We start from the raw sequence: 16,329 nt of genomic DNA, 5'->3' as shown, positions 1-16,329 counted from the left end.
GGGAGTAAAACAGGTCGTCTCCAGGCCAAAGGAAGAAAGAAAAAATAGAAGTGGGATGAGTAAGGTTTCCAGTATCTTCAGGATTATTAAACATTCCCCTCCTTCCCTCCGAAGTTAAGGGGCACCCCTCCACCCCCACCCCCGCCTCTGCCTTTCATCTAGTCCAGGACCACTACTGTAAAGACTTGGGCGACCGGACGGGGGCGGAGGGCAAGTGGCAGGGCAGATGCTGGCACCAGCGTGCGGATCCCGCCTCCTTCCTCCCGGAGGCTGTGGGAAGGAACCGCTGACGGGGCAGCCAGACTGTGGGAAAACCCCGGGCGCGCGCCTGCGCACTGCTCCCTCCGTCTCTCGACTTTCGCTTTTCGGTTTCCTCCCAATTCTGCTCCTTCTCGCTCCCGGGCCGTTTCCCCGAAAGCACGTGGGACGGCTCTTCCGAGCAGCCGCGTCCCTCCCGCCGCGCGGCGGGCCGGCTGTTTTGGAAACCTTTCAAAGAGCCGGACTACCTGCAGCTCCCAGTGTACCGCATCCTGGGCACGCATAGGCTGCTCTCCAGAAAGCACAGGACTTCAAAAGCTGTTCACGAGGCTGTTTGGATGATGAATGTAATACTGCACACTCTTGACATTTGTGGGGGAAAAAGAAAAAAAAAATTATATAGTAACCCACTACCCAGAATCTTAAACACTTTCAAATATTTTCCCTCCTTTTTTCTTCCCTTTTTTCCCTTTCTGTGAATTTCCATGTATTTCCATTTCTATATGTTCTTAACAGTAATAGGATAATACTGTCTATGTTTTCTATCCTGCATTTTAATTTAATTTTATACGTGGGTACTTTCCAGTGTAACTAAATAATCTTTGAAAGCATAACTTTCATATTCTAGCATATAAGTATCAAAAATCCAGAAACTACAGGGAATTTTAGAAAACTTTTATTTTTAAGGGTCCCTGGATGTTTCAGCCAGTTAAGTATCTGACTTAGCTCAGGTCATGATCCCATGGTTCATGGATTCTAGCCCCACAGAGCCCTGCATCTGTTCCTGAGCTGACAGTGTGGAGCCTGCTTGAGATCCTCTGTCTCCCTCCCTCTGCATCCCCCTCTCAAAAATAAACATTAAAACAACAGCTTAGAAATCCTTTATTTTAATCCTGTTATATTAACAGATTGACAAATATGGCTTACACTGATGAAGTATAATTCCTACTATTAGATATTTCAGTTACCAACATTACTACAACATTGGAAAAATATGTCTAAAATGCAATATGGTACTATAGATTTTTTCATCAGATTTATAGCTGCCATTTTGAATCAGACCAAGATCATAAAGACAAAACACACAGGGAGTAAGTTTTTCATTGCCGGACAATGGTCCTGCACGGCCTGAGAAATTCCATTTTCTAATTCAGTAGTAGGATGCATTGATTTCCCCCCTAAGATCTATAACTGTGATCAGTTGCTCTATAGCAAACCAAACTATCCCCAAAACTTAGTGGGGATGAAACAACAACCATTTATCATTGCCTGTGAGTCTGTGGTAGACTGGGCAGTTCTGCTCTCTGGGGCAGGCCTCTGATCTTGCTGTCTCACATGCCTGAGGCCTAAGCCCTGACAGCTGAATAACTCAGTGGTGTTCTGTGTGCTCTCTAGTGCTGCAGCACGCTAAGCTCACTTGCCTTGGAGGCAGGGCAGGGTTTGTGGAGCGGAGCATTGTGAGGCCCCTGAGGCACAGGCTCAGACTGGCACAAAGTCATATCTGCTGCCTAATATTGGTCAAAGCAAGTCACAAGTCAGCCCAGATTCAAGGGGTGGGAGAATCGATCTCACCTGTTAACTCAAGGGAGCTACAGAGTCACATTGCAAAAGTGAGTGCAAAAGAGGAAGGGAATCATGTGACCATTATTGAAAACAATCTACCAGGAGATCCTTCCTAATTAATTCTAATGAGAATTATATAACTGACAATATCTATCTTTTTGTAGGCTGCATTGTATTCTATATATTACTAGTTATTATAAATACAATTAAATAAAAAGAACTGAGTGATTGGAAATAAAAGAAGGCATAAATGAAGAATAAGAATGATAGGGGCACCTGGGTGACTCAGTTGGTTATGTGTCTGACTCTCGGTTTTGGCTCAGGTTATGATCTCACAGTTTGTGTGTTCAAGGCCTGTATTGGGCTCTGTACAAAACCTCCTCTCCCTTTCTGCCCCTCCCCTGCTCACTTGTTCTGTCTCCCTCTCTCAAAATAAATAAAAAATTTAGCAAAAAGAATAGGCATGATACTGTCTTTTTGATGACTTCTCCAAGCAAAAATAAATTTGCTTCAAATAGGAGGTCTGGGATGGTTTCTAAGAATCTTTCCACTGTACCATCATGTGAATTTATAAGTTACTCCAGTGCTTTCAATAACTCATCATAAAATGTGGCATCTCAGGGCACTTGGGTGGTTGTCAGTTAGGCATTGGACTTGCACTCAGGTCACGATCTCTTGGTTCATGGGTTTGAGCCCCGCATTGGGCTCTGTGCTGACAGTTCAGAGCCTGGAGCTTGCTTCAGACTGTGTGTCTTCCTCTCTCTCTGCCCCTCCCCTGCTCATGCTCTGTCTCTTTCTCTCTCAAAAATAAATAAATATTTAAAAACAAAAAAATAATAAACAATAAAATGTGGCATCTAGACTCCTCATCAGCTTTGTCCTTTAAACAAACACCAGTTAAGGGATGGCAAATAATAAGTTTTATGTTATCTGCCATTTCTGATTAGCTGCTATGACTTACCAGATAGAGCGTTGAAAAGTATTCAGAAGCTGGGCACTGGCAGCAAAGCGTACCCTGTCATTTGTTGACTTTAAAAAATATTGTTTTATGTTTATTATTGAGACAGAGAGAAACAGAGCATGAGCAGGGGAGGGGCAGAGAGAGAGGGAGACACAGAATCAGAAGCAGGCTCCAGGTTCTGAGCTGTCAGCATAGAGCCTAACGCAGGGCTTGAACCCACAAACCATGAGATCATGACCTGAGCCGAAGCTGGACGCTCAACTGACTGAGCCACCCAGGCACCCCAAGCTCTTTTTTTTTTTTTTTTTAACTGAAATACAGGTCTTTGCATTTACTGCTTCAAGTTTTATCCAGTTGGTTTCAGCACAGAGCAGTCTACCCTAAGATAATTTAGACTTTTGATTCTGTCATCTGTGAATTAGCTAATTCAGGGGTGGGGGGAATCTCAGGGACTTAAAACAATGACAGCAAACAACACATCTTACTCATGGGTGTATGGTTAGGCTACAGCAGTTCTGCTCCAGGTGGTAGGTTTGGGTGTGGGCGGGGGGCTCCGTGAAGTTTTCCTTCTAAGCTTCTGGTTCCTTCTAGGACTCAGCCCGGGAGGAGCAGTGGCTGCTTGAGCCTGCCATCTCCTAGAGCAGAGAAAGGACACATAAGGGCAAGTCAATCACACGGAACATTCAAAGTCTCAGGTTGGCTGGAGTGTACCTCACATCTGTTTATATCTCATTACTCAGAGCATGTCAAGGCCCCAGTGAACCAGGCCAAGGAATGGGAAGGGAAAGAAAAAAAAAATGATGATAATACAATCTAACAAACATGGCATTAGCTATTTTTTTCCCCAGATTTGTGTCTTTTGCAAAGTTGACATTGTTGGTATAGAGACAGTTTCCTAAGCTGACTATTCTAAGGAGGCCATCACATTTGGGTCTTTCATTTTGGATCTCTAGCTGGGTTTTGTTTGGTTTTGTTTGGTATTTTTATTCGGCAATTTTTCAGCAGTCAGCATATTAAATATAAAATACATACTGTTTGCCCTCCAGGAACTTAGAATCTTGGAGGGAATAAGGCTTGGACACTTCAAAAATCAAAATATAGAGAGTGTGTGGTGATTGTCAATATAAATCGAGACACTTCTATATCATGTTCTTTCAGAGACAAGATTAATCAGCACAGGCTGAGGTCATTCCAGAAGGAGAATACAGGATTTGGGCTTAGTTCTAAAAGTTGGGTAAAGATTTGACAAGTAAAGTGAGTAAGGGGCAGGACATGCCATTTAGTATGTGCAATACTTGTCAATGGTATGAGCAAAGGGACAGAAACAGGAAAATTAGAAGCTTGGGCAGGGGGTAGGGAGAACAGGGAATAGAGTTTAGTTAGGTAAAGGACAGTGTGGGACAATGCTGGAGAGAAAAGTGAGGACATTCTGTCGAAGATCCAGACTAGCAGACAAAGTTTGCATTTATCATAAAGGCAGTGAGAGTGGTCAAGGCCCTGGAGCAGTGATTAAGTGTATCAGTGACGGTAAAACAAAGGAGGATAAAGGCCCAGGGAAGGAGGCATCCACAGCACTCGATGACAAGGGCTGACTTCCTAGAGTCACATTTTCTCAAACACAGTCTGACCCTGCCTGCAGGTGAATAGGAGTGGGAGGCCTTTTTATAGCAGGCAGGCATTTCTTTTTACAGAAGGCTGCTACTTTGGTAACAAGGGTCATTGCTATCCCAGGTCAGTACTGGCTTTGTGAGGGTGAATATGTGACAAGAAGGAGTATATAGATGTGGGAAGAGAAAAATAATAGACACGTGTATAAACACATCCTTGGAAAATTATTTAGATCCTTTTCCTATGTGAAGTTGCCTTATTATTAAGGCTTTATTCAATTTCCATCTCCTTGAAGGAGCCAATTTATCATATGGGCATACCTTCCAAGAGGATCGAAGTTAGGCTGGACTCACCTGGGGGAGTGCCATTTAAGCTGAGTTTTTAGCTAGGACACAAAATATGACTTAGCCAGAAAAGAGGATGGGGGAAGGGGATGTTGCCCCAAGTAACTTTCCAAATGGAGAACTGCTGATCAGAAGGCCCTGGGTTTGGGGGAAGAGGTTGGCATATTTGAAAAACAAAAATGCTGAAGTATGGAAAGGAAAGAGTGGCAGAAGATGGGGTTAGAGAAAGTGATAGTAGAACCAGGGCTTTGTAAGCTCTATTAAGAATTTTGAATTTATTAGGGGCACCTGGGTGGCTCAGTGGGTTGAGCGTCAACTCTTGGTTTCGGTTTGGGTCATGGTCTCACGGTTATGAGATTGAGCCCTGCGTTGGACTCTGTAATGAGTGTGGAGCCTGCTTAGGATTCTTTCTCCTTCTCTCTGCCCCTCTCTCTGCCTCATAGGTGCAGGCACACATGCACATATGCTCTTTCTCCCTCTCAAAATAAATAAACATTAAAAAGAAGTCATCATGGGATTTTTCAAATGGCAAACACATGCTCTGCTTTGAAATTAAAAAAAAAAATCACTCAAACTGTTCTAGGAGGATGGATTAAAAGGGAATTAGGAGCAGAGTGCCTGGCTGGCTCAGGTGGTAGTACATGTGACTCTTGATCTCAGTGTCATGAGTTCAACCCCCAGGTTAGGTATAGAGATTACTAAAAAAAAAACAAACAAACAAACAAACAAACTTCTTAAAAATGGGTGGAATTAATAGCTTAAGTGAGGAATCTACTTGGGAATCTACCAGAATAATCCAAATGAGAAAAAAAGTGGAGATGGTAAAAGAATTGGAAAGAAGTGGATGAGACTTGAGGAATATTTAACAGGAAGAATCAACAAGGCTCAAGGACCAGGTGTAGGTGCTGAGGGAGAAGGCAATGTCAAAGATGGCTCCTAGCTCTCTGACATATGCTAACTCTAGGTAAAAAAAATTAAAAAAAAAGGGGGGGGAGGGGGCAGTTTTGAAGAAAAAGATGATGAATTGGTTCTGAATAGAACTAGTTTGCAGGGTTCACCAGACACTCAAGTGTTGTCAAGTGAGGATTATACACGTGGGTATGAAACTTACAGGAGAGGTGTGGACAAGATTCACATGCAGAAACCCTTCACATAGAGAAAAACTGAAGCTGTGGGTGAGAGCATCACCGACAGCGTAAGAAATGAAGGTAAAGCTAACCAACATCAGGACCCTGACAACATTTAACACTGAACGGTTTGGCAGTGGAGTGAAGCAGACGTGAAGAAGAGTGCCTTACAGGTGGGAAGAAGCAAGCAGGATGTTGTTGCATGGCCAAGGACGAAATGTTGAGAAATGGAGGCGCCAACTGTGCCATACGTTTCTGAATGGTCAAGTAAGGTGAGGACAGAAAAAGCGCCCCCTGGACGCTGCTAAACTTCGCTTCTAGAAAGACAACGTCCCCTACCTGTGTCCTTTGGTTTGGGTTCCCAGATATGGGGCTAATGCAGGGTACTCCAAGTTTGGGCCTCTGCAAACACAGACTTCCGTTTACTTGTTCTCTAAAATGTTTAGAGGTAACCGCCAGTCGGCCGAGTTGCAACACACACGGGAAACTTCACCTCAAGCCACCCCCCCCCTACCCCTCCCTCACCGGGAGAGCTCTGCTCAAAGCCTAGGGAAGGACTCCGCGCGCTGGCCCAGCGGCGGCCCCGGAGGGGAGGCAGCGCGCCCGCGGAACAGCCACGTCCGATTGGCCGAGTGCGGCAGCCTCCCAGTGATTGGCGGAAGCGGAAGAAGGCGGGGCGCCGGGTGCTGTCTTTATTCCCAGCTGGTACTTTCGTTTTCCTGCACCGAGTCTGCGGAGTGCCTCCGCCAGACCCGGGACGACGCCCTTCAGACCCCAGACCCAGTAGAGGCCACCCGGGTGCCCGGGAAAGGCAGCACCGCTGCGCCTCCGCCCACTGCTGCCCGGCCCAGCGCTCAGAGTGAGTAGGCATGAGGTTCCGGGTACCGGGGTGTGATATGCCAGGACCGCCCCGTTGGGGCCTGGCAGCGGGACGCCCGGAGAGGACGGGCTTTGTAGGTGAGTCCGTCATCCCGCAGAGTGCGTCCCCAATGTCACAGGTGTTCTTCTCGGTGACGACTCGATTGCCCCTGGCAGTCGTGCGCTGGCAGTAGAGGTGTCTTTTGAAATAGAATTTTCCCACATGAAACACTACATTTACCCCGTTTACCCTTACCTTTTCCTCCTTCCCGCCCCCTTCAACCAGTCACCTTTTCTTCTTTTCACAGAAAAGTTTTCATTTGCCTCGTGCCATCCTTGGAGAGCTGTCTGGGTTAGACGCTCACATCCTGTGCATGCAAACCCAACAGTCTTGGCACCTGACGTGAATAGCTGCTGTTTGGGTTAGATCCTTAGCCCCTTGCTGGGACACAAGGTGACAGGTCAGTAATTGTTCATGGAAGCGAATGAATCAGTGCATAATTTTAGAATTTTAATTCTGCATCTATGTTTAATTTTTTTAATGTTTATTTTTGAGAGAGAAAGAGACAGAGTGCTAGTGGGGAAGGGACAGAGAGTCAGGGAGGGAGACAGAATCTGAAGCAAGCTCCAGGCTCTGAGCTATCAGCACAGAGCCTGATGTGGGGCTCGAACAGACAAACCAGGAGATCATGACCTTAGCCGAAGTCGGTCGCCCAAGGCACTGAGCCACCCAGGCCCTCCTGCATCTATGTTTAAAGATGAAGGAATTTAGGGGCGCCTGGGTGGCTTAATCGGTTAAGTCGGACTTGGGCTCAGTCATGATCTCCCAGTTTGTGAGTTCGAAGTCTGCCTCTCTTCTCTGCCCCTACCCGGCTCACACTCTGTCTCTCTCTCTCTCTCTCTCTCTCTCTCAAAAATAAATAAACATAAAAAAATATTTTAAAAAAAGATGAAGGAACTTAATGTCTTTCAAGAATATAAAAGTTCCTGCAAATCCCTGTATAATATTAGTCTTTGAGAAAATTGTGTCTAATACTGAAGAGTTTGTGTGTGTATATATAATATATATGTAAATATATATTTGTATGTGGTTGGCTGTCCTTTGGATGTTGTTTGTGTAAGTTGGAGAGGTTGTTTTTATGGGACAGAAATAAGATGAGCCTCTAGCACAATCCAGTATGCAACCACTGCTTAATGAGGATGCAGAACTCCAACTTCGTAGAGTGTAATATGGTTTGCCCTTTACTTTCTAATTCAATATGAAATATACCAGATTTTAATTCAAACTTACTGAGTACATCCTCTGTGCATGACACTGTCCAATGTATAGATGATGTTTAAACAAAAAGAGAAAGAAGACATGGCCCCAGCAACTCTGAAACTCTGAAGCTTACATCACGCAAGGGAGAAATCATAGAGCTTAATAAGGAACTGATGATCTAATAGAGGGTACAGAATGCAATGAGGCACAAGTCAAAGAAAGCTGTCTCTGGATGAGTCTTAGCTATATGGAAGAAAGGGCATTTGTATTTACCTTTGAATGCTGGTAGGATTTAGAGAGGCAGAACTTTGTGGAGAGGCCGTTTTCAAGGGTGAGAGACAGCTGGAACAGAGCAGAAATGTTGGGCATAGCCAAAACGCCGTAGAGAATTTGGTAAATGAGTTGCTTTTTTAATGGATGCAAATAGGGTAAGGGTGTAAATCAGCCTAGGAATAGGCAAACTAGAAGTTTTAAGCAAGAGAGGGTGTGGTCTAAGTGTACAGCAGGAGGCTGGATTGGGAGACAGTGTTGGAGTGGGGGGTTGTGGTTTTTTGTTTTTTGGGTTTCTGTTTTGTTTTGTTTTGTTTTTTTAGTATAGACCTTTCTTGGCAGGTATTGAGTGCAAAATGGTAACAAATCCAATGGGATGGGAAAGGAGGTGGGACATGGTTCCCCTTTGTCCAAGTGGGGACCCTGTAATCAGGCCAGTGGATTGGGAGCACTTGACCGTGGCCACTTTGGATCAAGCGCCCTTCAAAAAACAAGCTCCCAGGTGGGAGGGATCCTCACAGTACATGGGAAGGGAAAAATGCCCCAGAAGGGACATGGGCTGTGTCCTGCACCCTGGCAGCCTAGCTCCTGCATACCACACTCCTTGGCAGTTTGGGGACTAGGCTAAACTTATCCGTCTGCAAACCCAGGCATCTGCCCCCTACCTCAGTTTTCCTCCTCCCAGTGTTTAGCCAGGTTGGATCACCAGGCCCTCTTAGGGGTCCGGCCCAACCCAAGGTGAATGGTTCACATCATATACCATATTTTAGCCACTGTGTGCGCTGCAGGCCTTCGGAGGCCGCAGGGAGGCAGCTGTGGGCTGGCCCTAGCCAAACAACCCTTTCCAGGCCACAGAAATCAACCCAAGGTCTTGGGATTACAGAGGGGGAGTCAGCCTAACATTGGAATTTGAACCAGGTGACTGGGGGATGATCACGTCACTCCTTGCATTGGTTACAGGTTTTGTGAGAAGATGATATGGGTTCTAGATTTGTTAACATGAATTTATTAATTGCCTGCTGTGTGCCAGGTGCTGCGTCTATATGACTTCTTCCAGTCTAAGCAACCACACTGTTGACAGGGAAGTGAGCTGCTTGAGGTTATGCGTGTAATAAGAGGTGCTGTACCCCCTCTGGCTGATGCTCTGACCAGCCTATTTGCTTTAGGCACATCCTTATTAAACACCTAGCAGGATGGGAGAGAGCCACAGATTTGGAGTCTCCCACTCAGGTAAAAAGAAGTGAAAAATCAAATTTCTATAGCAGGTGTGCCAAATGGGTGGGTTTGTGTCCATTTCTACTGGGATTTGTGAAGGTAACTAGCTTTATAGTCCCCCCCCCACCCCATATCCTTACTTTGGAAGAAAATTTGTGGAGTAGACATGACTTCATGCCTGCACATGTGTGCTGGCCAGCATGTGTGCATTACTCTTCCATACCCTGCTTGAAAATCTAGACCCTTTCTCAGAGGCCTGGGAGGACAAGATTCACATATACCCACTCTGCATATTGCCACCTGTGCACTAATCCTAAATTACGCTGTGGTAATAAGAGGTTCTTTGTTTTCCTCAGAGATATGAGGACTTCCTTAAATCAGGTTTTTGTTTTCATTTCCTTAGAACTGCTGTGAAAAAACTGACTTACAGTTATCCAAATAGGTAGTGTTACTTTATCTTTTGAAATTATATTTCACAATGTTTTTTCTTTTTTTTTTTAAATGTTTTATTTATTTCTAGGAGAGAGAAAGAGAGACAGCGTGAGCAGGGGAGGGTCAGAGAGAGAGGGAGTCACAGACTGAAACAGGCTCCAGGCTCTGAGCTGGCAGTCAGCACAGAGCCCGACGCGGGGCTCAAACCCACAAACCGGGAGATCATGACCTAGGCGAAAGTCGGACGCTTAACCGACTAAGCCACCCAGGCGCCCCTTCACAATGTTTTTTCAATCATTAAAAATTATTACTGAGGGGCACCTGGGTGGCTTAGTCAGTTAAGCATCCGACTTTGGCTCAGGTCATGATCTCACAATTTGTAAGCTTGAGCCCCATGTCGGGCTCTGTGCTGAAGGCCTGAAGCCTGGAGCCTGCTTCAGATTCTGTGTCTCCCTCTGTCTCTGCCTGTCCCACACTTAGGATCTTTTCCTCTCTCTCTAATATAAATAAATACTTTAAAATTAATTAAAAAAAGAAAGCATAGGGATAAAGCCCTTTGATAAAAAAATATAAAAAAATAAAAATAAAATAAAAATAAAAATTATTACTGCGATTAATAGTTTTTGTGCCAGTTTTAATATTTGTAGTAGGCCAAAAAGAAAATGTATCTTTTTTAAAAAGGTATAAGACAAAAATAATTCATTTTACCGTATGAATCACAAAATATCAAATACTGGTTTAAAATTCTTTCAGTTAATACAAATGTACTGTATTTCTAAGAGGACAGCTCTGGAGAGTTCTTATGATTTGTTTGAAAGCAAATGTAATTAAATAATATTTTCTGGTTTTTATTTGATAAAAGTGCAGATTCATTTAGAAGGCATATTATGTGCCTAGCACTAATCTGGAGATAGAGCAGTGAACATTCCACCCACCCTCCAAATTCTTCCCTTTGTGTGGGGAAAATAGACAGTAATCAAAAGAAAAAAGAAAATAAGCCACCTGGGTGGCTTCATAGGTTAAGTGTCTGACTCTTGATTTGAGCTCAAGTCGTGATCTCACAGTGAGATTGAGCCCTGGGGTTGGGCTCTGAGCTGACAGAGCAGAGCCTGCTTCGGATTCTTTTTCCCCTCTCCCTCTCTCTCTGCCCCGCCCCAGCTCTTTCACACATATGCATGCTCTCTCTTTCCTCTCAAAATAAACAAACATTAAAAAAAAAAAAAGAAAAGAAAAAAATATATAGTTAGGTGGTGGTTAAGTGCTATGCAGAAAAATGCATCAGGACAGAGGGATAGTGTTTTACGAGGTAAGAGGTGATGTCAATTTAAATAAGGTGTCCAGAAAAGGTTTCCCTTTTGTGTTGACATTTGAACAAAGGCCCGAAGATGTGTTTTCTGGAGAAGAAAAAATGATTAACTTCCAAACCTCAATAAAAAACAGGTTTCTGAATATAAACACCATATTAAGTAATATATTTCAGAGACAAATTATGTTTTGGGTTAAGATACTTAAGAAGCAGAGGTGCCTGGGTAGCTCGGTTGGTTGAGTGTCTGACTCTTGGTCTTGGCTCAGGTTATGATCTTGTAGTTTCATGAGTTTGGGCCCAATGCTGGGCTCTGTGCTGGTGGCGTGGAGCCTGCTTGGGATTCTGTCTCCCTCTCTTTCTGCTCCTCTCCCACTCACACTGTCTCTGCCTCTCTCAAAATAAATAAACTTAAAAAATATTTAAAGAAGCATAATGCTAGATGTGCTTCCTTTGGAACTATGGTCTTCCATTCACAATGTGGGTTCTGTGTTCCGTTCCCTTACAGGATGTCTCAGTGGTATGAGCTTCAGCAGCTTGACTCCAAATTCCTGGAGCAGGTTCACCAGCTCTATGATGACAGTTTTCCCATGGAAATCAGACAGTACCTGGCACAGTGGCTAGAAAAGCAAGACTGGTAAGAAAAGCCCACATGAAGGTTTTCTGTGATTTTAAAATAATTTGTTGAAGTGACTTGGAACGACATTGGCTAAAAGATGAATCACCTTGTGGCCATGGGGACTATGTGTTGCAGAAAACTGTTTTGGTTTGAAAAGTGGCATATGTCTTTACAAAGTTAAATGCATTAGTCATTAAGTACTTTTATGCAGTTTTGTCCATTTAATTATGATGCATACTTCTATGTGCTTTAGACAAGTTAGGTAATGGTGACACCAGTTACTTTCTATATTAGGATCCAAGCTATAGGAAGAAGTTGTTGAAAGAAATAATTATAGCCCAATTATGGTAAAACATTGATTAGAAATATGAAGAAAGTAATAAAATTAAGGGGATATCTCTAAAAATGGATATGTGTTCTATTTTAAAATTTTACTGTAGGTTGACTGCAAAAATTTTAAATGTTTTAAAAGTTTTCACCATATGAAGTAAAGGCCCCTATTGTTTTTTCCCTTCCAGAGATTAACATTAAGAGTTTTGTGCGTAATCTAGAGTTCTAGAATTTTTCAAGCTAATTGTACGTCATAAGTGTATTGCATAGGGGGTCCTGGGTGGCTCATTTGGTTAAATGTCTGACTTGACTTCTTCTCAGGTCACCATCTCACAGTGTGAGTTTGGTGGTGAGATCCAGCCCCGTATCAGGCTCCACACTGGGCATGGAGCATGCTTGAGATTCTCTCTTCTTTTGCCTCCTCTCTGCTCATGCTTTCTCTCTCTCCCTCAAAAAAGAAGAAAAATTAGGGGCGCCTGAGTGGCTTAGTCAGTTAAGCATCTGACTTCAGCTTAGGGCATGATCTCACAGTTTGTGAGTTAGCCCCGCATGAAGCTCTTTGCTATTTGTGCAGAGCCCACTTCAGATCTTCTGTCTGTCTGTCTGTCTCTCTCTCTCTCTCTGCCCCTCCTCACTTGTGCATGCATGCATGTTCTCTCTCTCTCAAAAATAAACATTAAAAAAAGAAAAATTGTACAAACTGCTGTTTTGAAAGCAACATCAGTCATAAAGGAACAAAACCAAAGACCACACTTAAAATTTGTTTTTTTAAAAATAATTTTAATAAGGAAGACAATGTTCATTTTGTTCGTTTAAAGTACTGTCTAAAATGAAATGTACAAATTTTAAATCTCCTAGGGAGCATGCTGCTAATGATGTTTCATTTGCCACCATCCGTTTTCATGACCTCCTATCACAGCTGGATGATCAGTACAGTCGCTTTTCTTTGGAAAATAATTTTTTGTTGCAGCACAACATAAGGAAAAGCAAGCGTAATCTTCAGGTATGACCTGGTTTCTGTGTTTTAGTCAAGAGGTTCCCAGGCTCATATAAGAGTTTATTGCATACACTGGTATTTTTAAAAGTTACAGAGACTGTAAATAAACTATTTTTATATGGCTAATATTTTATAGCATAAGCAAAGTAAAATATGAATTCATTTAGTAAATATATAAGGAATTTTCAGGTTTAAGTGTTTCACCTGTTAGGCATCAGTAATTCTGAGAGAAATGTGATGCTATAACCTTGTCTTACTAAAAATTGTCGAAATTTAAGCCCAAGAAAAAGGATTACATTTTAAAACCAGTAAGCTGTAGTAACATGTCAAAGCTCCAAGGAGATTTAGTGATGAGTCCAGTCTGAGTCCTTGGTATACAGATGAAGAATGAGTCCGGAAAGGTTTGATATCCCTGAGGCCCGATACTGAGTTGGTGATTGGAACTAGGACTCTACCTTTCCTTGCTTTTGGAGGAACTGCCTCCCAGAAAAGAGAAAGTTGAGGAGAGTCCCAGGCAGGAGAGAATGGGCTACAAAGTTTTAGGAGTTTTTCAAAAGTACTCCCAGTATCCCCTAAGCCTGGCTACCATATCTATTTCTATACTAATGGAACTTTTCTGTTTCAATGGAGGTGAGAGCCAGTGTTTTTTTGTTTCATACAACGTAGCCAGACTCTTCAATTTAGGTAATTAGAAGTTTTGTCTTTTTTTGTGAATGTATCTGATTTTATAATACCAGTGACAGGGGAAGTCAGATTAAATTTATAGAAATTTGATCTCCTATAGACTTTGCTTGAATATGCCTGTCACAAAGAGCCATGATTACCAGTATTTTGTAAACTGACTATGACCAGGAAATAGAAAAACTGAAAGGAGTATTTTTTTTTTTTTTAATTTTTTTTTGAGAAGCCCTATCCTAGAGATATTTTTTTTTTTTTTATGTTTTATTTATTTCTAGGAGAGAGAGAGAGAGACAGCATGAGCAGGGGAGGGTCAGAGAGAGAGGGAGTCACAGACTGAAACAGGCTCCAGGCTCTGAGCTGGCAGTCAGCACAGAGCCCTACGCGGGGCTCGAACCCACGAACCGCGAGATCATGACCTAAGCGAAAGTCGGACGCTTAACCGACTAAGCCACCCAGGCGCCCCTGAAAGGAGTATTTTTAATCTAATTCAAAGCATAGACCAACAGATAAATTGAAAAATACCATAGATAATTTCCATACTATTTGCATTGTCTCAGGATCCTAACAGAACATAATTGGCCTCAAGAATAATGGAAATTAAAATAAAAATATTACAGGAACCATGCATGAAAATGCACTTATTGGAGGTTTTTGTCATAATTGTAAAAAGAATATTTAGACTTTACCAAAAAAATAGCTTGTATAGAATTTAATAAATACAAGATGAGGCTTCTCAGTGGATAGAGTGAATTTAATTTATAACATACAATGGCTTAAACATTCTGAAATTTAGTTTGTTTTTATTCTAACCTGATATCTAGGATAATTTTCAGGAAGACCCAATACAGATGTCTATGATCATCTATAACTGTCTGAAGGAAGAAAGGAAGATCCTGGAAAATGCCCAGAGATTCAATCAGGTACTTTTTGTCTAATTGAACACTAAAGATTATAGTAAAATAAAAATTCATTCATTTATCCAACAAATATCATCAACACCCAGTTTGAGGCAACACTGAATAGCCCTCTGATTTTATGGCCCCAAGTAATGGGAAAAATCAGATATAGAGATTTTATAGATCTAGGCTTTAACAAAGGACCCATATCTAATGGAAGTCATTCTGGTGAGGGAGAGAGGTAATACATAAACAAAATACTTTCAGATAGTAATAATTACTATGCAGATACCAAAGCAAGATGCTGTGATATGATAATGGAGTATCTAGAGGATGGGGTTGTTTCTTTAGATCAGGGTCTGGAAGCTTCTCTGAGACACAGGGCAGGGAGGGAAGCCAACAGACAGAGGGCTCTTGCAGCAGTCCAAGGGAAAGAGGGCAGGAGTGTACTCAGGAAAGGTGCAGTCAGTGGACGTGGAAAGAAGAGGACAGTTTATATTTTGTACATGGTACCAACGGGGCTTACGGTGAAGGATCAAATGTGGGAGTGAGGGAAAGTGAAAAATGAAAGATGACTTCATGGTTTGTGACTCGATCACTTGGAGATACTGTTTATTGAGTTAGGGAAGAAGGAAAGGACTGGAGTGGGGCTTTTATGGGACATAGTATGTATTGGAGGAGAACAGGTTGATGGGAGAATCAAGAGCTTGGTTTTAAATAGGACTGAGTTACCTTTAAATACACAAGACATTTAAACGGAGTGAGGGGCGCCTGGGTGGCTTAGTCGGTTAAGCGTCTGGCTTTCACTTAGGTCATGATCTCGCGGTTCGTGGTTTCGGCCCCGCATCGGGCTCTGTGCTGACTGCCGGCTCGGAGCCTGAAGCCTGTTTCAGTCTGTGACTCCCTCTCTCTCTGACCCTCCCCTGCTCACGCTGGCTGTCTCTCTCCTAGAAATAAAGAAAACATTTAAAAAAAATAAATAGAGTGAGTCAGAGTTGTAGTTCCAAGACTTTTTCATCATGGTTTTGCTAATGCTGATAATACAAACCTTCCCGGCAGTCAGGGTTCAGATTTTTTAAATTGCCATGGCATCTGTTCATTCCTGTCTTGAGTGAGTGATGGAGTGGTGAGAACAACTCAGAAGGCAGACAGTTGTGAAACCTCTGGATGGGTTGTTCTGGTTAAGACCCTTCCAGTGTGAGGTGGGCGTGGGGGGGGGCAGGGAATGCAAGAGTATTAGAATTTAAATAGTGGCAATGAATGCCATTCTCCATGCACTTTCTGAGCATTTGAGCCATCCTTGTGAATGTGTTGCTTCCCTGGGCATTTAGTTCCTGCCTCCTCATCACACTGAAAGCACCTTGCTACACTAAGCATTTAAAGGTGTTTATTATTTGTTCTCAACTGAAGCTGGTTCATCTGGTACCTGTCCTGGTGAACAAAAGTATGTATCAGCACTGGCTGCCTGGTCTCTGCAGGAGCTATGCCCGTCTTCAGCATGGCGTTCTGCACCCGAGAGATTTTCAGCAGCAAGTTTTGATTGTGTGTGATTTTTGTCTTCACACCACTGTGCGAAGGACTGGCCACTCCCGTGTCTCAAATGAAC

The 16,329-nt window shown here is 43.0% G+C and overlaps 1 protein-coding gene and 1 long non-coding RNA gene across 2 annotated transcripts in view; one reads left to right on the top strand and one right to left on the bottom strand.

Moving 5' to 3' along the window:
* Window positions 1-481: 481 nt before the first annotated feature.
* LOC120233447 lies at window positions 482-6,328 on the bottom strand. Its single transcript, XR_005528826.1, has 3 exons — window positions 6,201-6,328; window positions 3,268-3,417; window positions 482-620 (listed from the first exon to the last, which is right to left on the bottom strand). It is a non-coding gene; the product is annotated as an uncharacterized LOC120233447 (long non-coding RNA).
* A 216-nt stretch (window positions 6,329-6,544) lies between these two features.
* STAT1 (signal transducer and activator of transcription 1) overlaps window positions 6,545-16,329 on the top strand; it is a 45,214-nt gene continuing 35,429 nt past the window's right edge. Inside the window, exons 1-5 of the mRNA XM_039234700.1 lie at window positions 6,545-6,720; window positions 7,028-7,180; window positions 11,709-11,837; window positions 13,008-13,152; window positions 14,649-14,747. Of these exons, the coding sequence (XP_039090631.1) occupies window positions 11,710-11,837; window positions 13,008-13,152; window positions 14,649-14,747 (372 nt within the window). The 5' untranslated portion in view covers window positions 6,545-6,720; window positions 7,028-7,180; window position 11,709. The remainder of the gene's footprint in view (window positions 6,721-7,027; window positions 7,181-11,708; window positions 11,838-13,007; window positions 13,153-14,648; window positions 14,748-16,329) is intronic.

Source organism: Hyaena hyaena, unplaced genomic scaffold (assembly GCF_003009895.1).
Source record: "Hyaena hyaena isolate Hyena2069 unplaced genomic scaffold, ASM300989v1 scaffold_92, whole genome shotgun sequence".
NCBI classification, from domain to species: domain Eukaryota; kingdom Metazoa; phylum Chordata; class Mammalia; order Carnivora; family Hyaenidae; genus Hyaena; species Hyaena hyaena.
The sequence above is the reverse complement of the archived record's forward strand: the minus strand, read 5'-3'. Positions and strand labels throughout refer to the sequence as shown.